Source organism: Molossus molossus, unplaced genomic scaffold (assembly GCF_014108415.1).
Source record: "Molossus molossus isolate mMolMol1 unplaced genomic scaffold, mMolMol1.p scaffold_m16_p_13, whole genome shotgun sequence".
NCBI classification, from domain to species: Eukaryota; Metazoa; Chordata; class Mammalia; order Chiroptera; family Molossidae; genus Molossus; species Molossus molossus.
The window spans coordinates 48,452,608-48,480,193 of record NW_023425348.1 but is presented as its reverse complement, the minus strand read 5'-3'; the positions used below and the strand labels follow the sequence as shown (position 1 = coordinate 48,480,193).

General features: G+C 37.0%; 1 protein-coding gene across 1 annotated transcript; it reads left to right on the top strand.

Moving 5' to 3' along the window:
* Window positions 1–11,595: 11,595 nt before the first annotated feature.
* Window positions 11,596–12,534, top strand: LOC118628578 (olfactory receptor 52A1). The gene has a single exon (XM_036259558.1). It carries the CDS (start codon window positions 11,596–11,598, stop codon window positions 12,532–12,534), a length of 939 nt encoding a protein of 312 aa, XP_036115451.1.
* Window positions 12,535–27,586: the final 15,052 nt, after the last annotated feature.

The window sequence follows — 27,586 nt, the reverse complement described above, 5'->3', positions numbered from 1 at the left end:
TCAAACAGACAATACCCTGAGGACATGGGAACTTGGATCAGAACTATTGCCTAGATCTTAGCCTTACAAATGGGAATAATTCCATAGTTTCTTATTGCTTATGAATGATATATATATATATATATATATATATATATATATATGCTGTAATTGATGAGGAAAAGAAAAATAGTCCCTCCCTTTCTCCCTGAGAATAGAGTAATGTCATTACTCTGACATGGGACCTGGTGTGTTTTCTGGTATGGACACCATTTGTTTATCAAATACTTAAATATTCAATTCATTTTTCCCCTTTTCAAATAAGTAGAATGGATCCTGGAGGCTTTCTGTTTCCAGGTATGTGCAGTTTAGTGATACATATTTATGAACGAAAAGAATCAGGACACAAAAGAGTGTGTATTGTGTTATTATCTTTATGTAAAGTTGAAGAACTAGTATTTTAGTGCCCAAAACAACAGAACAGTGGTTACTTGTGATGGATGTAGAGGGGGAAGAAAGACTGGGGAAATGTGAAAAATTTTAGTGGCCGACAGAAATACTTTATATTGCCCTGGCTGGTTTGGCTCAGCAGTTAGAGTGTCGGCCCAGAGAAATACTCTAAGTTGTGTTAGGGATATAATGCTCAAATTTGTGCATTTCAGTATATCTCGATTTTACCTCTAAACTCATAATAAAAATAATTGAAAGGTTAATAATAACAATAAAAATAATCACAGGGTTACATGGTGGGTAGAAGTATAGAAGATACAAGAATGGCATAATGTTGATAATTGTTGCAGCTGGATGATGAGTAGATGGAAGTTCATTTTAATAGTCTGTTTACTTTGTATATGTTAGAAAAATTATAATAAAAATAAAAACAATATACTAATGGTGATAATATTAAATCTTTATTGAATGTGTGCCATGAAGCAGACAACTTTCAGTTGGTCAAAATGATTTGGTCAGAACATGATTTCACTTTAGGACACCGTTTTATTTTTAATGAGCTAAGGTTAGAAAAACAAAAACAAACAACAAAAAAAAAAACCACAGCAATCTAGGAATAATGGTTTAGGAAGAAACAACTAAAAAAAATAAGCCCCTGCTTTTGTAATAGTCTTAGTTGATACAAATCTTTCAGTAGTAGACACTTTCTGGTCAAAGGAAGGTAGGAAGAAAGAAATAACTTAAAGTAACTCCCTTAGGTAGGGCTTGCAAGTTTTTGTTTTTTTTTTCCCAAATGATTTTCACATTCCACAAACTACAGTGGTGAATATCATATTAACCAGAGAGACTTGAATGATTTTTGGTCAACCAAGTAATTAAGAGAGGTTCCTGTCTTAAATTAAACGATAAGGGTATAAGATAATGGGTGGCATCATCTATATATTTTTTTATGCTTTTATCTAATGCATTTAAATTATTGAGTTGTTTATTTTTATATATCTGTCTTTGAAAGTGCTCAGTTCACTGAAATTATGAAAATGGGCTAGGATATTTTTAATAGCCTAGTCTTTAATTTTTTAAAATAAGTTTTTTATTGATTTTTAGAGAGAGAAAGGGAGAGGGAAGGGGAAAGAGAGACGTTGATGTGAAAGAGAAACATAGCTCTGTTGCCTCTTACATGTGCCCTTACCACAACTTGGGTATGTGGCCTTTTCAGGAATCAAGCCAGTGACCTTTCAGTGCATGGATGATGCTCAACCAACTGAGCAACACTGACCAGGGCCTAGTCTTTAATTTTTTAAGGTAGTTCAGAAGCCATTTGATAACAATAATTGTTGGTAATCTCTATGACAATTCTTTAAATTACATAGTATTATTTATCTCATTATACAAATGAAGAAAATAAAAATGCTACATGAATTTTTCAGAACTTCCAGGCCTATGTGGCTCAATTGGTTGAGCATAGGCCCATGCAGGAGGTTGTGATTTGATTCCCAGTCAGGGCACATGCCCTGGTTTAGAGCTAGATCCCCAGTAGGGGGCTTACAGGAGGTAGCTGATCAATGTTTCTCGTTGATGTTTCTATCTCTTCCTCTTTCTTCTTCTTTCTCTAAAATCAATAAAAACATTTTTTTCAAAAAGTATCCAAACCACACAAAGAAAATATGGTTTAAAAATAAATAAAATGATGGATGTAAAACAATTAGCATATTTCCTGGTAGAATTTGCTTACTAAGAACCTTGATTGTATTATTATTATACTATTACACCAAATCTGATCAATATGTGAGTTTCACAGCCAAATTTCACAATGTCTGATCGTAATAGCTCTATGTCCTAATTTTAAGTTCAAAAACATCATAATTAAAGTCATAAACTTATTTGATGAAAGTTTCAATACAGTATATCATGCTAAATGATTTATAGAGATTAAATCAATTATTTAAAAGAAATAACATATGAAACAATTATCAGTCTTTTCTACACATTGCTGTCTGGGAAATGAAAGCAGAAAAGTCCGGCGTAATCCCCCAAATGACAGAGTGAGTACATGTCAGAATCCAGATTTAAAACTAGACAATCAAATTCAAATGCTTATTTTCCAACTGGCCATATTCTGAGTTCTCTAATTAACAATTCAAATCCATTTTTTAAATTGGAATCTGGAAGATGGCAGCGGGCAGGACCAGAAGGAGGGTGAGTGTGTGAGAGAGTGAGCGAGTATGTGAGTGTGAGTGGATGTGAAGGTGGACAACCAAACCCCAGCAGTGCAGAGACGCAGAGCAGAAAGTTCCTGTGCTGTGGACCTGAGCAGCCAGCTACCACGGTAAGCTGCCCTTCAGGGCACTTCTCCCTGAGCCACAGGGAGGTCCCACCATTTTGGAAGATCCTGGGTCTTCCCTCGAAGGAGGCAGTGGGAGTGGCTAGGGCCCAGCAATCCGAGCCCACAAGTGCACCTGGCACCATCAGACCAGTGGACACTGTCAACACAGACCAGTGCACAATAGTGTAGCTCCCAAGGCACTGGCAACAGAAGCTGCAGAAAGCCTGGAGCTCAGCACCATCCCCCATAGTAGCAGCCCTATCAGAGTCGAGATAAACCCCCAGTAACAGAGGTTGGGGAGCATATATCCATCCCCAGGCAACAGAAGCACAGAGCAGCAGCTGAGACCCATCCCCAAAGACTACAGAAAAAGCTGAGCAAGAGTTGAGCCCCACAGGGCAGCAGCACTCCCCAACCACCAGCGGCGAGACCTGGGGCTCCATAGAAGCCTATGCGGTCCAGTAGGCAACAAGAGCAGTGGGAAGCCAGAGCCCCAGAGAGACTGGTGCCATCCAGCTGCCCGCCCACTAGACCTGCAGAGTGCTGGGGCACCAGAGAGGCCTGCTCAACCCAGCAGGGACTGTGCTATACAGTTACCCATGGGACCTGCGGGGTGCTGAAGCACCAGAGAGGCCTGTGTGACATAGGCATAGAGGATGTGAAAATGGAAGGGGAGTGAATAGAAGCTACATAGACAATCTTTCAGGACAAAACAGGAATTACAACTAAAATAAAAACAAATCCTCAGAAAAAAGCAAAAGAAAATCAGCAGAGATAGGACCATATAACCATATAACCTGGTAAGATCTATGGAGGTGTGAGAGGGTGGCAGGTTGGGAGCCCACAGACAGCAGCAGTCTTAGCTGTGAGCAGTGCCCTTGGGGAATAAAGACCAAGCCTTCTCCACAATGTGGAGAGCCAGGACAGAGCCCTAGAATAGCCACAGCCACTCAACTGGGGGCTATGGCAGAAGGAAGGCAGACTGGGCTGAAACTCTGTGGGGACAGCTGGGGTTGAGAGGGCACTCAGAGTTTTTGCTGAGTTGTGGCCACAAAGGACAGTGGCCAGTGTTCTCCTTCCCAGAGCTGTGGGGGAAAGCAGCAGCCCCCCGCCCCTTCCCCCGGAGATTCAGCCTTTCCCAGGTGAGGCAAAGAAATAAAAATTGAGACGCATTAACAACCAGCATCTATCCCACTCTCTGGAAATCCTCTTAAAAAAACACCAGGGCTACATTCCAAGGCACTGAGTAACTGAGACTACTAGCCACCAGGAAAAAGCTAGAGGATAACTGAACCATTCCTGGACTTGAAAATCTCCCCAGGAAACTAAGACTTCACAGTGGTGTTTAACGTGGGCCTGCCCAGGCTTATCCAAACCCAGTGGAGGGAGCCACAAACAGCAGAACACCAACACCCACAGGAAAAATTTGGCAGGCTTCAAAACCCACTGAGATAGCCAAAATAGTGAAACAAATAAACAAATCAAAAATAAAAGAACATGAGAACTTTATCAAAGATGAGATCAATGAAATGTAGCTAAACAAATTATCAGAGGTAGTTCAGAGCCATGATCTTGAGGAAGCTCAACAGCATGAGTAAGGATATCACCACCATGAGAAAAGATTTAGAAACACTGAAAACCAAGCGAGTGAAAATGAAGAATGACATAGCAGAAATTAAGAACACATTAGAAGGACTAACCAGCAGAGTAAAGGAAGCTGAGGACCGAATCAGTGAATTAGAAGACAGGGTAGAAAAAAATCAACCAATCAGAAAACCAAAAGGAAAAAACAATTAAAAAACAAGAAGATAGCTTAAGAGAACTGTGGGACAGCTGGAAACATAATAACATTCCCATCATAGGAGTCCCAAAAGAGGAAGAAAATGAGCAAGGAGAATATATTTGAAGAAATGGTGACAGAAAAATTTCCTAACTTGGTGAAGGAAGAAGGCATTCATGTTCAAGAAGCACAGAGAGCCCCAAGTAAAAAACAACCCGAACAGGCCCACACCAAGAGACATAGTATTTAAAATGCCAAAAATTAAAGACAAGGAGAGAATCCTAAAGGCAGCAAGAGATAAGCAACAGGTTACCTACAAAGGAACCCCCATAAAGCTATAAGCTGACTTCTCAACAGAAACACTACAGGCCAAAAGGGAGTGGCATGAAGTAATCAAGGTTATGAAAAACAAAGATCTGAATCCAAGACTACTCTATCCAGCAGAGCTACCATTCAAAATAGAAGGTCAAATAAAGAGCTTTCCAGACAAAAAAAAAAAAAAAGGTGGGAATATATTCACACCAAACCAGCACTGCAATATATGCTAAAAGGACTACTGTAATTAGTAGAAGAAATAGGAAGAAAAATAGAAGCACACTAAATGAAAATGACAATAAATAAGTACATATCAATTATTACCTTAAATGTGAATGGGTTGAATGCTCCGATAAAAAGACAGAAGAGCTGACTGAATAAGAAATCATGAAGCACATATATGTTGTTTACAAGAGACCCACCTCACAACAAGTGACTCACATAGGTTGAAAGTGAAGGGATGAAAAAATTCTTTTAAGCAAATGGAAAGTAAAAAAAAAAAAAAAAAAAAGCAGGGGTAGCAATACTCATATCTGATAAAGTAATTTCAAAATAAAGGTCATAACTAGAGACAAAGAAGGCCACCACATAATATTAAAAGAATCTATCCAACAGAAAGATATAATCTTGGTAAACATATATACACCCTATATAGGAGCACCAACATATATTAAAAATCTTTTGGAGGACTTCAGAGGAAAAATCAAGAGCAATACGACCATAGCAGGGGACTTCAATACCCCACTGACATCACTGGATAGATCTTCTAGACAAAAAAATTTATAAGAAAACACAGACTCTAAATGAAGCGCTAGATCAAATAGATTTAATAGATAGCTACAGAGAATTACACCCCAAAACTTCGCAATTCACATTCTTCTCAAGTGCACATGGGACATTCTCAAAGATAGACCACATGTTAGGCACAAACTAAGTCTCTACAAGTTCAAGAAGATTGAAATCATATCAAACATCCTCTCAGATCACAATGGCATACAACTAGAAATCAATTGCAACAAGAACATGCAAAGACATTTGAAAACATGGACACAAAATAGCATGTTATTGAACTATGAATGAGTTACCATGGAGATCAAGGAAGAAATTAAAAACTTTCTGGAAACCAATGAAAATGAACACATGACAACACAAAATCTATGGGATGAAGCAAAAGCAGATCTGAGAGGGAAGTTCATAGCACTACAGGCCTACTTCTAGAAGCAAGAAAAATTTCTAATAGACTATCTAACCTCACAACTTAGAGAACTAGAAAGCAAACCAAAAAGAAAACCCCAGAGCAAGTAGAAGGAAGAAAATAGTAAATATCAGAACAGAAATATATGACATGGAGACCAAAATATCAATTCAAAGGATCAATGAAATAAAGAACTGGTTCTTTGAAAAAATAAAAAAAAAAATTGATGGACCCTTAGTTAGACTCACAAAGAAACAAAGAGAGAGAACCCAAATACACAAAATCAGAAATGAAAGAGGAGAAATAAAACTGACACCACAGAAATACAAAGGATCGTTAACAAATATTATGAACAATTATACCTCAACAAATTCGACAATCTAAGTGAAATAGACAAATTTCTAGAAACACATAGTCTCCCAAAACTGAACCGGGAAGAGATAGAAACCTTGAACAAACTGATAACAACAAAAGAATTTGAAAATGTAATCAAGACTCTCTCAGCAAACAAAAGCCCAGGCCCAGAAGGTCTCATGGGGGAATTTTACCAAACATTCAAAGAAGAACTAATACCCATTCTCCTCAAACTATTTCAAAAAATTCAAGAAGAAAGATTTCCAAACTCGTTTTATGAGTCCAGAAAAAGACACTACAAGGAAAGAAAACTACAGGCCAATATTTCTGATTAACATAGATGTCAAAATTCTGAACAAAATACTTGCAAATCGAATCCAGCAATACATCAAAAAAATTCTTCACCATGACCAAGTGGAATTCATCCAGGGATGAAAGGCTGGTACAATATTCACAAATCAATAAATGAGATACACCACATAAACAAAATGAAAGATAAATATCATATGATCATATCAATAGACACTGAAAAAACATTTGACAAAATCCAGGACCCATTTCTGAGAATAATGCTCAGCAATGTGGGAATAGAGGGATCATATCTCGACATAATAAAGGCCATATATGAAAGACCTACAGACAACATCATACTCAATGGGCAAATATTAAAAGCATTTTCCTTAAGAACAGAAACAAGACAAGTAAGCCCACTTTCACCACTGTTATTTAACATAGTACTGGAAATCTTAGCCACAGCAATCAGACAGGAAGAAAAAATAATAGGAATCCAAATTGAAAAGGAGGAAGTGAAACTGTCATTATTCGCAGATGACATGATATTATACATAGAAAACCCCAAAGACTCCATCAAAAGTTTACCAGATGTAATAAATGAATTTGGCAAAGTAGCAGGATACAAAATTAATGTCAAGAAATCGATGGTGTTCTTATACACCAATGATGAACTCACAGAAAGAGAATCTAAAAAAAGAATCCTACTTACCATCGCTGCAAAAAAATTAAGATACCTAGGAATAAATTTAACCAAAGAAATAAAGGACCTATTCACAGATAACTACAGGTCATTGAAAAAAGTAATAGAGGAAGATATAAAAAAATGGAAACACATACCTTGTTCATGGATTAGAAGAATTAACATCATTACAATGTCCATACTACCCAAAGCAATCTATGGATTCAATGCAATCCCCATCAAAATACCAATGACATAGTTCACAGAACTAGAACAAATACTTCAAAAGTTCACATGGAACCAAAAGAGACCTTGAATAGCCATAGCAATCTTGAAAAAGAAGAACAAAGTTGGAGGGATCACATTACCAGATTTCAGGTTATACTACAAAGCCACTGTAATCAAAACAGCCTGGTACTGCCACAAGAACAGGCAGATAGACCAATGGAACAGAATAGAGAACCCAGAAATGGACCCAAGGTAATATGCACAATTAATATTTGACAAAGGTAACAAGAGCATACAGTGGAGTAGAGACAGCCCCTTTGATAAATGGTGCTGGAAATTTGGACAGCTACATGCAAAAAATGAAACTAGACCATCAACTTACACCATACACAAGAATACACTCAAAATGGGTAAAAGACTTAAATGTGACTCATGTATCCTTAAAAATCCTTAAAGACAATGTAGGCAACAAAATTTCAGACATCATACGCAGCAGAATTTTCACTGACACATCACCTAAGGCAACAGAAACAAAGGAGAAAATGAACACATGGGACTATATAAAACACAAAAGCATCTGCTCAGCCAAAGATACAATCATCAAAATGGAAAAGCAACCCACTGTATGGGAGAGCATAATTGCCAATGATATATCAGATAAGGGGTTAATTTCCAATATATATAGAGTGCTCATACAACTCAACAAAAGGAAGACAAAGAACCCAATTAAAAATGGGCAGAAGAACTAAATAGACACCTCTCCCAACAGGACATACAAATGGCTAAGAGACATATGAAGAAATGCTCAACATCACTAATCATCAGAGAGATGCAAATTAAAACAACAATGAGGCATCACCTCACACCTGTCAGAATGGCGGCCATCAACAAATCATCAAACAACAAGCATTGGTGAGGGTGGGGAGAAAAGGGGATTCTATTACACTGCTGGTGGGAATGCAGAATATATATATATATATATATATATATATATATATATATACACACACACACACACACACACACACACACACACACAGAGTAACTTTTCTTCCTATATTTATAAACATTTGAAGGCTCTTCGGTATTTTTCTGTTGTTTTTTTTTTTTTTCATGTGGCAAAACTGCTTTTTGAAGGAAAAGGGAGAAAAAGAAAGGAGGGAGAAAGGTATAAATGTGGGATGGAGAAAAACCAGTAAAATGTGCAACAAGTTGCTCAGAGCTCAATGTGGTAGGATTTTAAAATAGCCATCACAATTGGAACTGGTCATTCTTTGAAATTGCTGAAATTACAAAAATAGCTTCAATTAAATGAAATATAAACACTGAATAAAATGATAAATGTGTGGATTCAGATTTTTCTTTCCAGAATCTCCTTAGTGAAAGGAAGGGTCATAGGGATATCTAGTTAAGTAGATTTCAGGTAGAGGAACATGCCTATATTTAAGGATACTCTAGATTCTTTTGCAAATGAGGACAGCAGAAAAATAACTCAACGTATAAAAGGGAAACTTTTGTATATTCATTTCTCTGCATTTACCCTGTGGGGAATAAGAAAAGAGGAGAGCAAGGAGATGTCTGAAAGTTGTAGAAATGATTTCATGGACATTAGATGTAGGTGAACCCAAAGTGCTTAATTAAAGTCTGCTGGGTCCCTCATGGTTTTAGCTACTGACCAGAAAATTCCTCATTCCATGTTCACAACTCCTCTACCCATTCATTAGGGAACATTAAAATTGGTGGCTAGCAGCTTTCTGTCTCGACTTGAGCTCAATAAATATATGCTGCACCTCTGTATAATACAGACCTTGCTGTGAGCTTTGTGGGAGGATGAATGCAGCAACATGATCTTAGACACACCCCCAGAAGAGGAATTGTGCCTGTATTGAAGAGACAGAAAGGAAAAGCATGAAAGGCTATCCCAGAGATGTCCACAGATTGGCAGATGACCCCCGCAGCCAGTGGATTAGGGTTTATGACATTGACTGGGTGCCATTACATAAGGCGCAGATAGAAAGAAGAGACATTGGAGAGGAGAAAAAAGTTGATGTGTAATGCACAGTGAATGATAGTGATATGAGGAACTGACTCTTCAGGCATCTAGCAAGAGTAATACCGGCTCCCAACAACTGGGTGGTAAGTCTTATGCTTCCCAAGTTTATCCCCATAATTCTTCATGACCAACTTTTCCAATAATAATCCCTTCACCCCACCAGCCCTGCACTCACTTATTTACTCCCCCTCTGCCACTCCACTCTCTTTTCCTGCCAGGTAACACTCACATGCCATCTCTTTACTCTGGAATAAGTCAGGTGCTGTGATTGTTCTTGAAGGACTCCCATTCTAATCCTGATTGTATTTGAGGAAGAAAAACTTTACCCCTAAAAGAGTCAGTGATCCATGGATTGGGGTGTCATATAATTAAGCAGAGAAGAGCACACCTGTTAAATCAAACTGCTGAGATGACTTATTATTTCATTCTAACGCTATGTCAGCTGATAGAGCCTTCCTGTCATAGAAGGATGCCTACTGACTTGATTCCTTCACCTGAAGTGTACCTGCAGAAACCACAGCAGCTTCTTAAATTATTGGCATATTCCACCACATTCGGCATACAATTAACTGATCGTAAGCTTGTTGACATAAAGTAACTTTATTGAAGAATCTACAAAAAGATAAAATAACATAACCTTATTTTCATAAACTCAAAAGCACTTCTATAAGATATGACTTGACGATTTCTTACTTCCAAATATAAAATATAAAAAGTAATGGTTTTGATCAGAGAAGAACTTTTATATAAGTCCTAAGAGCCCACGTTTGCAGAAAATACAGTCATCAGTGAATGGAAAAGTGCATAAATTCTCTTCAGTTACTCTACACTACTCTCCTGAATCATTGCTCATATCCCAACATCTGCCCTATTTCATTTCTATTTCTCTATATGGCATTTGATTCCTTTTAAGAAAACTGTCAGTTTACCCTTTATTTTCTATTAATTTCTTATGACTGAGCTCACAAAATGGTATACATGTTCCAAATTAATTATAGTTCATTAAGAATTAATACGCCTAGCCCTGGCCAGTTTGGCTCAGCATTGGCCCATGGTCCAGAGAGACCTGGGTTTGGTTCCTGCTAGGGGCACATACCTCAGTTGTGGTTTGTCCCTGGCCCCAGTTGGTGTCATGTAGGTGGCAGCCAGTTGATGTGTCTCTCTCACATCAATGTTTCTCTCTCTCTCTTCCTCCTTTCTACCAGTAAAATAAAAAGTAGCAAATAACATTGACCAAGAATTGACAAAAGTATATAGATTTGAATATTTTTTCTTAAAGTTTTTCTTCACATTCTTTTAAAAGAACATTCAGTCTTACACAGATACAGAAATCTGTAATTATATGTATAATTATGTATATGTAAATAAAATCATAAATGTATTATGCTGCTTAGTATCTACTGTTGGTATCACTATTCTGTTTCATAGCAAGTCTTTTACACTAAAATCCTCATCAGAGTCTGAGAATTTGCTTGTCCAAACCAACTGTCCCTTACTTAAAGACAAATAGAAATAATAGAATATTAAGTTAACTGAAATGTGGGATATGGAGAGATTCATCAAATTCTGATTAAAATAAAATTTCCAAGCAAAATAAACAAGTCTGTTTTTTTTTTGTTGACAGGTCTGAAAAGGAAATGACGGACAGGTCACCATTTTATTTCCTTACCCAGGTGATTTTGCTGGTTCTAATGCAGTTGGTCTGCCATGCATATAACATCTTATTGTGATAAAGTGCTGTGGACACCCTTTCTGAAAACAGTAATATGATTCTGTGGATCTGTGCTTTCCCTTCAATGTGTCAATGAGATGAATAATACGATCTTAGAGTTCCACCCAAAACACACAGACTCAGAATGAGTTTGGATAAAAACAAGATGCAGAAGAGGAACACTAGCACGGACTAACTTCTTTTTTTTTTGTATCTGGAGGCCCAAAGATAATTATGTTCAATTCCAACATCACTGTTTTTATGCCTTCTGTGTTGACACTAATAGGGATCCCAGGCCTAGAGTCTGTGCAGTGCTGGATTGGAATTCCATTCTGTGCCATGTATGTCATTGCTGTGATCGGAAATTCTTTATTTCTGAACATCATCAGATCAGAACGCAGCCTCCATGAGCCCATGTATATATTCCTAGGTATGCTAGGAGTCACAGACATTGTACTTAGTACCAGTGTTGTACCCAAAATGCTTGCAATTTTTTGGTTTCATGTGCAAGAGATTTATTTTGATACGTGCCTGTTTCAGATGGGGCTCATCCACACATTTCAGGTCATAGAGTCAGGCATCCTTGTGGCCATGGCCCTGGACCGTTATGTGGCCATCTGTTATCCACTAAGACATGCTGCCATCTTCACCCACCAGCTAGTCACCCAAATAGGGACTATGATAACCCTCAGGGCTGCTATTCTAGTAGCTCCAACCCCCATTCTGATAAAATGCCGACTTCAATTTTATCATACCACAGTCATTTCCCACTCCTACTGTGAGCACATGGCCATTGTAAAACTGGCTGCTGAAAATGTTCAGGTTAACAAAATCTATGGTTTGTTTGTGGCCTTCACTGTTGCAGGGTTTGACCTCACATTCATCGCATTGTCCTATATACAGGTATTTATCACAGTGTTTCATTTGCCGCAGAAAGAGGCTAGGTTGAAAACATTCAACACTTGCATTGCTCACATTTGTGTCTTTCTCCAGTTCTACCTCCTTGCCTTCTTCTCCTTCTTCACACACAGGCTTGGTTCTCACGTCCCCCCCTATATCCATATTCTCTTTTCTAGCATGTACTTGCTGGTCCCTCCATTTCTCAATCCACTTGTCTACGGTGCAAAAATCAATCAGATCCGCATTCACGTGGTAAAAATGTTTTGTTTATGAAGTCCACTGTGATTAATACCTACTTGTCTTCCTTTTAATGCAATAGTAGTGATCACGCAAAACAAAACAAGCAACATAAACTCATGTTATTTAAAATAATTTAATTTTTATTTAATACTTTTGTGACATTTGCCAGGATGATAGTTAATTTTCAGATCATCATAGCTCATGATAGCTATCAATCAATGGAGGTTGTGGATCCTACAATAGCAACAAGAGTAAGAAATGTAGAAAGAGCAAAATATTGAAAATATATTCTTTACTTTTCTTTGATTTGTTTCTGGTTAAACTTCCTCCTCTAAGAATCCTTCTCCAGAAGAATTCACAAATTATGCTTCTCTTCCTGAATTCAAATGTACTCAAAGCTTATTGTTTTGAGGAGTCTGAGTACACAATAAAAATAAGTTGCTGACTCTCTTCACATCTTGGTCATCCCAGTCATCTTTAAAACAAAATTAAAGAAAATGTACCTTAATCATGTACTATCCACAAAAACAAAAACAAAAACAAACAAGAAACTTTATGACACTGATGAGACAATAAAGTCTAAAAAGTCTAGTACATTTCTAGGGTCATTTGGGGAGATAACGAGCACAAAAATCACGAGGTGTTCCATTTTACACATCAATACTTTTTCTGATATTTACTATTTACTTTTTATTAATTCATCTAGTGTCATAAAAAACACACAACTGTAAATATTGTTAGAGGATGGTGGCATAATGATAAATTTGACACAAGGCTTAAGTTTCATGAGTTTTCTGCCCTGGCAGCCCTATATTTATGATAGAGAAAGCAAGAGAGAGATAAAAAAAAAAAAAAGAGTGAGATAGATGAGAAAGAAGTAGTAATACCCAGGGAACATGAGGTTAAAAAGAGAGTAAAGCATTGAAATCTAAGGAAAGCAGTAGTCAAGAGAGTTACATTTGTTTTGTTTTAATTAGGAAGTCTGATTTTTGAGAAACGATGAATACACGGACAAGCAAGTAAGGACACACCATGCCAGGTAGATGATAAAGCAGATTTAAACTAGAGAATATAGTTTAAGGTAACTACACAGTTAGTGTTGTTTTAAATGTAGATACAAGGTGTTCATCAATAGATGAATGGATAAAGAAGATGTGATACATTTATAGAATAAAATGCTACTTAGTAATAAAGAAGAAGGAAATATTGTTATTTGTAACAACATGGATGGACTCAGATGGCATTATGCTGAGTGAGGTAAGTTAGACACAGAAAGACAAATACCTTATGGTTCTATTTATATGTGGAATCTAAAAAATAAAACAAACAAAAAACACTCATAGAAACAGAGACCAAAGGGATGGTTGTCTGGGGGGAGGTCAGTGGGGGGGGGGGGTGAAGAAAAATTGTACAGGGAAATACAATCAATAATATTGTGATAAGTTTTCACTGCAACAAAAGATAGGCCCTAGAATTAGTTGCTACAAATGGCAAGAAATAACATGCCCGGGAGAATATAGGCAGTTGAGAGAAAGGCTCTGGTCTGTCTTGTAGCTGGAGTCAGATCCATGCATAGCCTGGCATTGGGAAGCACGCTAGGTGGGACAACAGAATATCTTACTGGTCATTTATTTATGTTATCATTTATTTTATTGAATCCTAAATCAGATGCCATGAAAGTTTTTTATGTTAAAGTATTCATTTCAGTGTCTTTAATGTATTATAAAGATTGTCTAACCATCACCACTACCCAATTCCAGAATATTTTCATCATCCTAAAAGAAACAATATTCCGTTTCCTCCATCACCCCCACCCCCAATAGACCAACCCCCAGTCTTGCCAACCACTAATTTACCTTATGTCTCAACAAATTTGCCTTTCTGGGTGTTTTATGTAAACGGAGCATGAAATATGTGAATTTCATTTATGCATCATATCAGTACTGTGTTCCTTTTTTTGACCGAATAATAGTCCATTGTATGGATATAGCACATTTTGTTTAGCTATTCATAGGTTGATAGATTGTTTCTACTTTTTGGTTATTATTAACCATCATTATAAAAGCATCACTAAAGGTCTCACTTGAGGTTATTTGTAATCAATTTAAAAATAAGTCCAGTTAGCATTTTTATGCATTTTTCTTCAGTCATTTTATTTGCATAGGAGAAGGAATGTGCAAAGTAGGTATTCTGATTTAGACAGGTATCAGATGAGATATATGATGAGGCCAGAATGGGGTAAAGGAGTTGACAATATGGCAGGTAATCACAGTAAGATGGGATATGAACTACAAAAGGAATGAAGGACAGTAGAAATAGGGTACTATTAACAGTTTAGATATACCTCATTGTGTAAAAGTATTGTTGAAACTAGAATGAGAAAAAGTGAGCAACTAAAATATAAGAAAAATATAGGAGATAATAAATACCAGGTGTATGTTATCTATTACCTTTGGAAGAAGGGTGGGAAATGCTGTTGAGGTGAAATAGAAGTGTAATTTAATTATGTGAATACTTTCCCCAGTAAATAGCTGATGTGTAATTGGGTTTTTCAGTTATTATGCCTAATTTCTTTTTTCTGTATATGTTATTATGTAATTTATTTAAAAAATAAATGTTAATGTATATCTGATGTAGTATTTAGCAAACAAATCAATTTAACATAGTATATACAGTGCTTTCACATTCATAGTAAAGCTATCTTCTAATGTGTTATGATTTGTTTAACAAATATTTGTCAAGATTATTTTGTTTTGAGTACTGTGGTTGGAATTTGGGATAAGGCATTGACCATAAAGATACATCCCTGCTTTTACATTTACATTTAAGATACATCCTATGCATAAATATCATCTTTGTATAATGTTTAAAATTTAAATTAAAATAACAGCATATCCAGCATCCATATGTGTTCTGCTAATTAAAGATTTCTTCATGACAAAATATAATGTAAATGATAAGCATATTGTGGATATATCTTTCATAAAATGTTAAAATAATTATAATACAAAAATGATATATGTAATGTAATCATTAAAAGTAACCAATGAAGCCCTGGCTGGTGTGGCTCAGTTGGTTGAGCATCATCGCATGCACCAACAAGTTGTTGGTTTGGTTCTAGGTCAGGGCACCTACCCTGATTGCAGGCTGAATCCCTAGTAGGGGGCATGCAGGAAGCAGCTGATCAATGTTTATCTCTTTCTCTCTCTCTCCTTTTCTCTCTAAATCAATAAAAACATTTTTAAAAAACTATGAATGCAAATTTCTAAAGACACGCATGCCAAAGATTAATGCTATTTGACTTTGGTTGGTGAGATTATGGGTATATTTTCCCTTTTATTGCATTAATTAATTGTATGCAATAAGCATGTAAAAGAAAAAATGTATATATATATGTGTTAAATTAATTATATATTAAAGATATTTAAGAGTATAGACATCCCTGTGATCAAGTATTGGAAAAAACCTATGGTCTCCTTCTCTAGAAGAATGGACTTCATCCTCTGTCTTTGTAGACAGGGTATATATTACCTCTGTATTGCTGATTTTTTGCCCTGATCCCTAGCAAACCTTACTACATACAAAGCATACAATAAATTCTCTTCTTCCATGGGTACCTTGCCAATTGACATACTGCAAAGTGGCAGAGCTACCATTCAAACCCAAGTTTAAGCACATGCTCTCATTTAAAAAATATTTTTTGTCGGAACAAATATGTGCTGTTTGCTATTCAGCACAGCTTTACCTGGTCATTCAATAAACATTGATTAAGGACCCAATAAAGTCTAGGTATTGTTCTAGGCACTGAAGAAAAAGAGGTGAACAAGACAGCTGAAACTTATGGAACTTATCTTCTAGTAAAAGATAAAATACTTCAAAGAAATCACAAAATAGCCCTTGCCTGGTGGCTCAGTTGGTTGGAGTGTTGTCTTGTACACTGAAAGGTGGTGGGTTTCATTACTGGTCAAGGCACATACCTAGGTTGTGGGTTCGATCCCTGGTCAGGGAGCATATGGGAGGCAACCAATTGATGTCTCTTTCTCACATTGATGTTGCACTCTCCCTCTCCCTTCCTCTTTCACTAAAATCAATAAAATCAAAACAATCAATAAAAACATATCCTTGAGTGAAGATTCAAAACAAAACAAACAAAATAAATAAATAAAATAAACTCTATCCTCATTATGACCCCAACACACTCCTCCCTGGATACCTGAAATGAATCTGGAAATCCTTTGAATCTCCATGGGATGGCCGAGAGTAAATAAAAAGCGATGATTATATGTTTTGTTTCCAATTCTCTTTCCTTAAACAGGATGAGATAAAGCTGACAATTTTCTCAGGCAAGGAATGGATTCCCATGCTATGTGCCTCCTCACTTTATGTTCCATTTCTTTGTCACATATGTGAGAGCAAGATGAATCCCAGTCTCTGGCTTGGGAAACACACTTGTTTATGAGATGATGCTTCAGCACTGCCATCTCCTGGTGGGCATAGATATATCAGGTCCCTTGGGAATTGAATGACAGCATTGTTCTAAGACATGAAATCTGCTTTTCTGGCCCTAAACCTCTTTCTTTGCCTTAGGGAGTAAAAAAATATACATATATACATATATACATATCTATACACACACACACAAATATATATGTGTGTGTATATATAGATATAGATATATATATGTATATATATCTTTTAGGATTTATAAGAGCATGATGAAATTTAGTCATCAGGGAAAATTATGTTAGAAAACACATGTCTTCTATAGCTGGACCAGCAAAGAGTGACCTTCTCCTGTCACTTCTCGCTGCTGTTTCTGGACAATGAGTAAGTAGATAGTTAGAAATGTGTACTAGGTCAAGAAGAGATAAAATATATCTTGAAGTTCAAACACAAGTAAAGCCAATAAATGTCAACTCCAGAAACAAAATTTAAAATCATAGAAGTAAAGTGTATAAATTTAGTTTTTGATTGAATCTGACTCTGAACTTTAAGGAAATACAATTCAAGGACAATCATGATAAATTGAAGAATCTACTTTTGAAGGTTGAGAGGTTGAAAGAAATAAGTAGCTTGTTATTGGATAAGTTTGCTAGACTGGAACGCACTATACTTGGAAAAGGGAGGATTATGAGTGACATGAATCTCTGAACTATTATATCTGAAGCTATATAATTAAAAAAGGGAGACAGTGGTTACAGGCAACATGTTGGCTCAATATAAGAAAGTCTTTCTGAGAGAGAGTTGTACAATAATTAGACTGACAGTCATGGAAAGGGATCAACATGCAGTAGCTGCGCTAAAGAATTCTGTTTTGAGAGAGTAATTTGGAAGAATAATCTCCTAAACATTCCAAGTTTAAAATCCATGACTAAGGTTGTTGGGAGTCAGTGAAGAATTCAGACAATTTGGAGGTGATGACTTGGATGTATGGAGAAATGTTTCAAAGTAGTTAGGGCAACAACACACACACACAAATGGACAGATTAATTTGATTTAGATGTAGACAGCTAATCACCTAGGCAACATCTCTGCTCTCACTTTAAAAATTCATTCATAGATGCATAATCTTGTCAGCCCTAAAACTGAACTATAGTTTGCTGCTTATATTCAGTTACTGGAAAGTATAAAGTGCTCACAGCAACAAACTTTGTGTCACAATAATTTTAGAGTCTTCTCTTTCTGTATCTGCTGCCTCCCAAGTCACTTCCACTTGAAAATACCTGTGTTTGTCAGTTATTCTCCATGCAAGATCTTGGACAATTCTCAAAGAGACCCAGCCCCTCATATTTTTCTTATTTCAGGTTTCACAGAAGATAAAAATTTAGTGCTTTCTGCTTTCCTGCAGCAGTGAGTAGTCTTGATTTCTATAAGAGTTCCAGAAGAAGAACATGAGCAAGAGTTAGAGAATATATTTGAAGAAACAGTGACAGAAAACTTCCCAAAATGCAGCAAAAGCAACAGGTTACTATAAGACTATCAGCTAATTTCTCAACAGAAACACTGCAGGCCAGAGGGAATGGCATGAAATATTTAAGGTAATGAAAAACAAGGATCTGAATCCAAGACTACTCTATCTAGCAATACTATCATTCAAAATAGAAAGTGAAATAAAGATGGCTCAGCAGTTAGAGGGTCAGCCTGCGGTCCAGAGAGGCCCGGGTTCAGTTCCTGCTAAGGGCACGTACCTCAGTTGCGGTTTGTCCCCGGCCCTGGTTGGGTCGTGCAGGAGGCAGCCACTCGATGTGTCCCTTTAATGTTGATGTTTCTTTCTCTCTCTCTCTCTCTCTCTCTCTCTCTCTCTCTCTCCCTCCCTCCCACTCTGTCCTTGGGTGAAGATAACAAAAAAAAAATGTTAAAAGGACTGCTGTAATAAGCAGAAGAAATAGGAAGAGAGACTTAACCATAATAAATAAAAATGGCAATAAATAAGTCATATCAATAATAACCTCAAATGTAAATAGATGAAATACTTCAATCAAAAGAAACAGACTATCCCTGGCCAGTTTGGCTCAGTAGTTAGAGTGTTGGCCTATGGACCAAAGAGTTAAGGGTGTGATTTCAGTCAATGACAGGTATCTCAGTTGCGGTTTGGTCCCCAGCCCTGGTCTGCGTCATGTGAGAAGCAGCCAGTCAGTGTGTGTCTTTCACACTGATATTTCTCTCTTTCCTTCTCTCTCTTCCCTTCTCCCATTTTATCTGAAAATAAATGGAAAAAATATCCCCAGGTGAGGATCTAAAAAAAAAAAAAAAGACATAGACGAGCAGAATGGATACAAAAGTATGACTCATATATATGATATATATGAAACACCTATCTTTTCCAAGAAAAAATAAATAAAAAAAACAGCCAACTTTTGGTTACGTTCACCTATTGTATTTTTTTAGACTACATTTCTGCTCTGATATTTACTTATTTATTTATTTATTTTATTGTTGAAAGTATTACAGATGTTCTCCTTTTTTCCCCATTGACGCCCTCCTTCCCACTCCCACTTTTCTATTGCCTTCCCCAGCCTTGTGTCGATTGATTGTGCATATATGCACATAAGTTCTTTGGTTTATCCTTTCCTTCCCCCCTACCTCCCACCCCCATCCCTCTGAGGTTTGTCACTATGTTCCCTACTTTCATGAATCTAGATCTTTTTTGATTGACAGCTTATTTTGTTCATTATGTTCCACAAATAGGTGAGATCATATGGTACTTGTCTTTCTTTGACTGGCTTATTTTGCTTAGCATAATACTCTCCAGGTTCTTCCATGTCATATCAAAGGGTAAGAGAGTTCTCTTTCTTACAGATGCATAGTATTCCATTGTGTAAATGTACCACAGCTTTTTTATCTATTCATCTACTGATGGGCACTTGGGCTGTTTCCAGATCTCAGCTATTATAAATAGTGCTATTATGAAGACAGGGGTGCATATATTCTTCTTGATTGGTGTTTCAGTCTTCCTAGAATATATTCCAAGAAGTGGGGTCACTGGGTCAAATGGAAGTTCAATTCTTAACTTTTTGAGAAAACACCATATTGTTTTCCATAGTGGTTGCACCAGTTTGCATTCCTACCAGCAGTGTGCTAGCATCCCCTTTTCTCCAAATCCTTTCCAGAACTTGTTTGAGCATTTGTTGGTGGCTGCCATTCTGGAAGGTGTGAAGTGATATATCATAGTTGTTTTAATTTGCATCTCTCTGATGGTTAAAGATGTTTAGCATTATACACACACACACACACACATATATAGCTTCTGTCCATTTGTATGTCCTGTTCAGAGAAGTGTCTATTTAGGTCCTTTGCCCATTTTTAATTGGATTGTTGGTCTTCCTTAAATGAGTTCTCTATCTATTTTGGATATTAACCCCTTATTCTCTGTATCATTGGCATATATGTTATCCCAGAGAGCAGGTTCCAAAAGGTGGCTCTTTAAATATATATATAAAAAATTGGCAAACCTTTAACCAAAGTCATAAAAAAAGAAAAAAAATTGAAAAAAGAGAGGGAGAGAGGGGGGATTCAAAAAATAAAATCAGAAATCAAAGAGGAGAAGTAACAACTGGCACCACAGAAATACAAAGGATTGTAAAAAAAATATATTACAAACAATTATATGCCAACAAATTGGAAAATTTGGACAAAGTTGATAAATTCCTAGAAACATACAATCTTCCAAACCTGAATCAGGATGAATCAGATAATCTGAATAGACATATCAAAACTAATGGAATTAAGCAGTAATAAAAAAGAAAATGTCAGCAAACAAAAATTCAGGACTGAATGACTTTACAGATGAATTGTATCAAACATTCAGTGAAGAACTGACCCTTATTCTTCTCAAACTATTCCAAAAAATTCAAGAGAAAGGAAGACCCCAAAGCTCATTTTATAAAGCCAGTATTATCCTAATTCCAAAATCAGATAAACACACTATGAAGAAATAAAATTACAGGCCAATAATCCTGATTAATATTGTTGCTAAAATCCTTAAAAAATATTAGCAAACCAGATACAGCAATGCATTAAAAAGATTATACACTATGATCAAGTTAAATTTACTCTGGGGATACAAGGTTGGTACAATATCCACAAATCAATAAATGTGGTATGCCACATAAACAAAATGTATAACAAAAACCATATAGTCAAATTAAATGCAGAAAAAGCATTTGATAAAATCAAGCAACTATTTATTATAAAAATTCTTAGCAAAATTTAAACAGAGAGAACATGCCTCAATGTAATAAAGGCCATATATGACAACTCCACAGCCAACATCACCCTCAATGGGCAAAAATTGAGAGCATTTCCCTTAAGATCGGGAACAAGACAGAGATGTCCACTTTCACCACTCTTATTCAATATAGTACTGGAAGTTTTAACCACAGAAATCAGACATGAAAAAGAAATACAAGGCAGTCAAATTGAAAAGGAAGAAGTAAACTTATTATTTTCAGATGACATGATCCTGCTTATAGAAACCCTAAGGATTACACCAATACTGTTAGAACTTACTAATGAATTCCATAAAGTAACAGGATACAAAATAAATATGCAGAAATTGGTTGCATTTTTTTTTTTTTATCCTCATCCGAGGACATTTTTCCATTTTTTACTCAGATAGAGCGGGAAGGAGAGAGAGGAAGAGAAACATCGATGTGAAAGGGACACATCGAGTGGCCGCCACCCACACGAACCAACCAGGGCCGGGGACAAACTGCAGCCAAGGTACATGCCCTTAGCGGGAACCGAACCCGGGTCTCTCCAGACCGCAGGCCAACGCTCTAACCGCTGAGCAAAACTGGCCAGGGCTGGTTGCATTTTTATGCACTAATAAATAATGAACTCTCAGAAAGGGAAACTAAGAAAACAATCCCATTTACACTTGCATACAAAAGCAAAACAAAACAAAAAAAAAAGCAAAAGCAAACAAACAAAAAGCTAGGAATAAATTTAACCAAGGATGTAAAAGATCTGAACTCAGAAAATTATAAAACACTGAAGAAGATACAAATAAGTGGGAGCATATACCAAATTCATGAATACAAAGAATTAACATCATTAAAATGTTCATACTACCCAAAGTAATCTATACATTTAATGCAATTCCTATCAAGATAACAATGGTGTATTTCACAGAACCTGAACAAATATTCCAAAAATTTCCATGCAACCACAAAAGATCCTGAATGGCAACAGCAATCTTGAGGGAATAAAGAACAAAGTTGGAGGAATCGTGCTACCTGATATCAAACTATGCTACAAGGCCATAGTAATAAAAACAGCATGATACTGACATAAAAACAGAGATGAAGATCAATGTAACAGAATAGAGTTGAAGGGGAAAAAAACACCCCTTTCTGGTCAATTTATATTTAACAAAGAAAACAAGAATGTACAATGGGATAAAGAGTGTCTATTCAATAAATGTTGTTGGGAAAATTGGATAGATACATGCAAAAAAATTAAATTAGACTATCTTCTTACACCATACACAAAATAAACTCAAAATGGATTAAAGAATTAAATATAAGACTTGAAACCATAAAAACCCTAGAAAAATACATAGGCAGTAAAATCTGGGACATTTCTTTCAGCAATATTTTTTCTGATATATCTTCTTGGGTAAGGAAAACAAATGAAAACAACTAAAAAGATTTTTCACAGCAAAGGAAACCATCAACAAAATGAAAAGACAACTCACTGAATGGAAGAACATATATGCTGATGATACATCAAATAAGGAGTTAATATCCAAAATTTATAAAGAACTTATAAAATACAACACCAGCCCTGGCCAGTTTGGCTCAGTGGTTAGAGCCTCGGCCTGCGGTCCAGAGAGACCTGGGTTCGGTTCCCGCTAAGGGCACGTACTTCGGTTGCAGTTTGTCCCCGGCCCTGGTTGGTCGTGCGGGTGGCAGCCACTCGGTGTGTCCCTTCACGTCGATGTTTCTCTCTCTCTCTCCCTTTCTCTCTCTCCCTCCCACTCTATCTGTACAAAAAATGGAAAAATATCCTCGGGTAAGGATAAAAAATAAAAATAAATAAATAAATAAATAAAATACAACACCAGAAAAACAAGCAATCTAATTTAAAAATGAGCAAACGACCTGAATAAACACTTTTCCAACGAGGACATACAGATGGTCAATAGACACATGAAAAGATGCTCAGTGTCACTAATCATCAGAGAAATGCAAATTAAAACCATGATGAGGTATCTCCCCACACATTCTCAGAATGGCTCTCATCAATAAATATACAAACATCAGATAAGGGGTTAATTTCCAATATTTATAGAGTGCTCATACAACTCCACAAAAGGAAGACAAAGAACCCAATTAAAAAATGGGCAGAGGAACTAAAGAGACACCTCTCCAAACAGGACATACAAATGGCTAAGAAACATATAAAGAAATGCTCATCATCATTAATCATCAGAGAGATGCAAATCAAAACAACAATGAGGTATCACCTCACACCTGTCAGAATGGCAGCCATCAACAAATCATCAAACAACAAGTGTTAGCGAGGGTGTGGAGAAAAGGGGACTCTAGTACACTGCTGGTGGGAAAGCAGACTGGTTCAGCCACTATGGAAAACAATATGGTGTCACCTCAAAAAATTAAAAATTGATCTTCCATTTGACCCACTTCTAGGAATATACCCTAAGAAGCATAAAACACCAATAAGAAAGAATATATGTACCCCCATCTTTGTAGCAGCACTATTTACAATCGCTAAGATCTGGAAACAGCCCAAGTGCCCATCAGTAGACGAATGGATCAAAAAGCTGTGGTACATATACACAATGGAGTACTACACAGCGGTAAGAAAGAAAGATCTCTTATCCTTTGAGACTACATGGAGGGACCTGGAAAGTATCATCCTAAGTGAAACAAGCCAAACAGAGAAAGACAAATTTCATATGATCTCACTTATTTGTGGAATATAATGAACATAACAGTTTGAGGAATGGGGTAGTCCCAGAGACGTGGAAGCGGGGTACAGACTGACAATCCCCTAAGGAGTGGGGAGGTGGGGGAGGGATGAACCACAGAACTTATACGCATGTATGAATGAACAGTGGACATAGACAACAATCTGGGGAAGGGGCAGGGAGGGGAGGGGGGAATCAGTGGGGGAAAAAAGGAGAATCATCTGTAACAAAAATTAATCAATAAAAATAAATAAATAAATAAATAAAATATACAAACAAGTGTCGGGGAGATGTGGAGAAAAGGAAACCCTTGTGCACTGTTGTTGCGTATGCAGATTGGTGCAGCCACTGTGGAAACAGTATGGAGTTTTCTCAAAAAATTAAAAAATCGACCTGCTTTATGACCCAGCAGAATACATCTGAAGAAAACCAAAACACTGATTCAAAAGAATATACAGTCAGACCTTGTTTATTGCAGTTAATCAGTTCCAGATTCTACCGTGATACGTGAATTTTCATGAAGTAGGATTCTTTATTTATAAATCAAATATTTTCACAGTTAGAGTGTAGAAAACCTGTTACGACCTTCTAAATATGTTTTTTAACATTATTAGAGCCCTCTATACATGAAATAATACCCCTTAGTCACCATTACATTCATATTACCCTATACATTAGACAAAATAAGAGAAAAGACATGTTAGACATTACAAATACCGTATTATTATTATTGTACATTTAATTACACACACAATTCTTACAGCCACTAAGCTATAAAAATAGTGCAACCTGTTCAATGATGAAGTGATGAAGATGAAGAGATGTATGGCACAGCAAAGAAGAGCAAGGTTACTGCTCCTCTGAAAGCATGCCCTCAGTAGGAGAGTCTTCAGGTGGTGCAGTATCTTCAGCAGGTGCGTCATCTCTTCTTCCACTGAAGGAGTACTAGGAGTAGGCAGTGGGTGTCTGGGTGCGTGGTGAAGAACATAGTAATAGGCAGTTGATGGCACTTTTTCATATGCGTGAGGAGGCTTTTGTAGGGTTCTATCGCTCCAATTAAGTGCATTCCGGAACCGCAATGCATGTGTCATTTGTGGGTCCCATTCAGCAATCATGTCCTGTACTACTTTAATAGTTCTCATGACTTGCAAGAGACGCTCAAGTGTAAGGCCAATTTCCGCCTCCTGACCCCCAGGAACCTCTGGCTGTTCTTCCTCCTCCTCACTCGCAGACTTAGTCATCTTCACCAGACCCTCATCAGTTAAGAGATCTGAATGTGTCTCCAGCAGCTCATCCACATCATCGCGGATCATATCTACAGCTTCTCCATGGAGAACGACACTCTTCAGATGATACCTCTCCTGGAACTTCTCAAACCAACCCTTGCTTGCAGTGACATCTATGAACATTGCAGAAGGGGTCTTGGTTGAGGTTCGACCACTGTAAAGCACTGATAGAGCTGCCTCACCTTCTCCCGGATGGCCAGCAAATCCAACAGAATGTTTTTCTTGCAGCTGTCACTGATCCAAGTGGCTAGGGCAGACTCTGTTTTCACTATGAACTTATTATGACCTGTCACAATGCACTTTGTTTCCTTGTTGCAAGAGATAGTAGCTATTGCATGGATGTTCTTTTCATCTTTATGGATGGAGTGAATGGTAGACTCATTCAAGTCGTAATGGCGGGCGACCTCCATGATTTTCTTGCCATCTTTGATCAAATCCAAAAGTATCATCTTCTCCTGGATGATAAGCATCTTCCTCCAGTGCTTAGTTTCATTGTCAAAAGAAGCATCATGTCTTAGAAGAAGCATCATGTTTAGAAGCCATAGTGGGGCTTAGATAAAAGTTCTCAGAAATCGCAAACACTTACAAGAGCAAAGATGCTTCCAATGTGTAGCGATGTAGAACTTGCATGAGGCTGAGCCAGTCAGTGGCCAGGATAGGAAGAGGATAGGTTAGCCAATCAGTGAACCACATGCACTGATTGGCTTACTTTTACCACACCCAGTTTTTTGGAAAAAAGTTATTGCCCACACACAAGGAGTGGTTGAGCGGTTGCACCTGGTATTGAAGGATCTGTGGAGGTGCTCGAATACATAGGCCTACAGTCCATACATACAGTAATTTTAATTTTAATTGTAATACAGGGATGTTAATTAACTCAGACAACCTAGCACATGCTGTATCATTTTCACTGTCTCAATCAACTTTTTAATAAATATATTTGAAAAGACTGTGATAGAGTGAAGCTGCAAAAGTCGAAGCATGAAGTGGCGAGGAAGGACTGTATACACCTTCATGTTTGTTGCAGCATTATACACTGTAGTCAAGATTTGGAAGCAATGAAAGTGCCCATCAGTAGATGAGTGGATAATAAAGCTGTAGTACATTTGTATAATGGAATGTAATGCGGCTATAAAAAAGAAGGAAAAATTACCTTTATGATAGAATGGATGGACCTGCAGAGCCTTAAGCTAAGTGAAATAAGCCACTTAGAAAAAGATAAATGCCATATGATTTCCCTTATGTGTGGTACCTAGAAACAGACACACAGATACAGAAAACAAATTAATAGCTGTCAGAGGGGAGGAAGATTAGGAGGAGGGGTGAGAAAAGTGAAAGAATTAAGCAAAAAGCAAGAACAACTCATAGACACAGAAACTATTATGGTGATTACCAGAAGGAAAGGAGGAGGTAGAAGAGGGTAAAGGGGGGATAAATGGACAGAGACTTGACGTGGGGTGGCAAACACACGACACAATATACAGATGATATATTATAGAATTGAACCCGAAACCTATATAATTTTATTAACTAATGACACCCCAATAAATTCAATAAAGATAAAAATAAAGGAAAATTATAACCCCATATAATAGTCAAATAGGTAATAGGTAAGTGTAATAAGATGATCTTAATGGACTCAGGAATAAAAACACAAATTATTTTATGGAGTAATAATGTCTTGATTAGGGTTTTACTTTTAGCTTTGGGATTTCTCTTTCTACTACTCCTCAGAGAAGGTTATGTTTTGATGTTCTTTTTGATCTATTCCACTGTCATTGTACTAAAGATTTGTTGATGAGGTGGTGGGGTATGGGAGAAGAGCAATTATTTAAAAATCCTCGGAAAATATCTCAGTTTTTCAATGTGCCTCTGCCTTCGGAGTCTAGCTTTTACAAGTGTTTCTGTCTCTCTTGTAAGGGTATAGTTGTGTTATCCCCCCTTCTCTATATTTCCTTCTTGGTTGCCATAGTTCCAGTCTGGCTCCTTGAGGCCCTTTCCTCTACTAAGTACCACCCCACCCACACACACACACTGAGAGAATAGGAAGGAATGTAGTGGTCTGAAATGTCTGATTTCTAATTAAATAAGGTCTCAGTAGTGCCCTCCAGCCAAGACTTTTCCCCTTGGAGAAGATGTTTTTTGTTTAAGAGAGGGTTCTGGAAGAGTTTCACCATGACTCCTCTTCCTCTCCCATTTCCAGGACTAACAGGATATTTCTTTGATCCTACCATTACTAATATATTGTAGTTTGTAGAAGAAAAACCTGTATAGTATGGGGGACACCTATGAAACAATACAGTTTCTCATGCTCATGATAATCTACATATGCAGCCTGCAGCAACTAGTCAGATGGGATAGTAAA

Excerpts from the sequence above, each read along its gene's own strand:
- LOC118628578 (XM_036259558.1), top strand. The coding sequence starts at position 11,596 with ATGTTCAATTCCAACATCACTGTTTTTATGCCTTCTGTGTTGACACTA.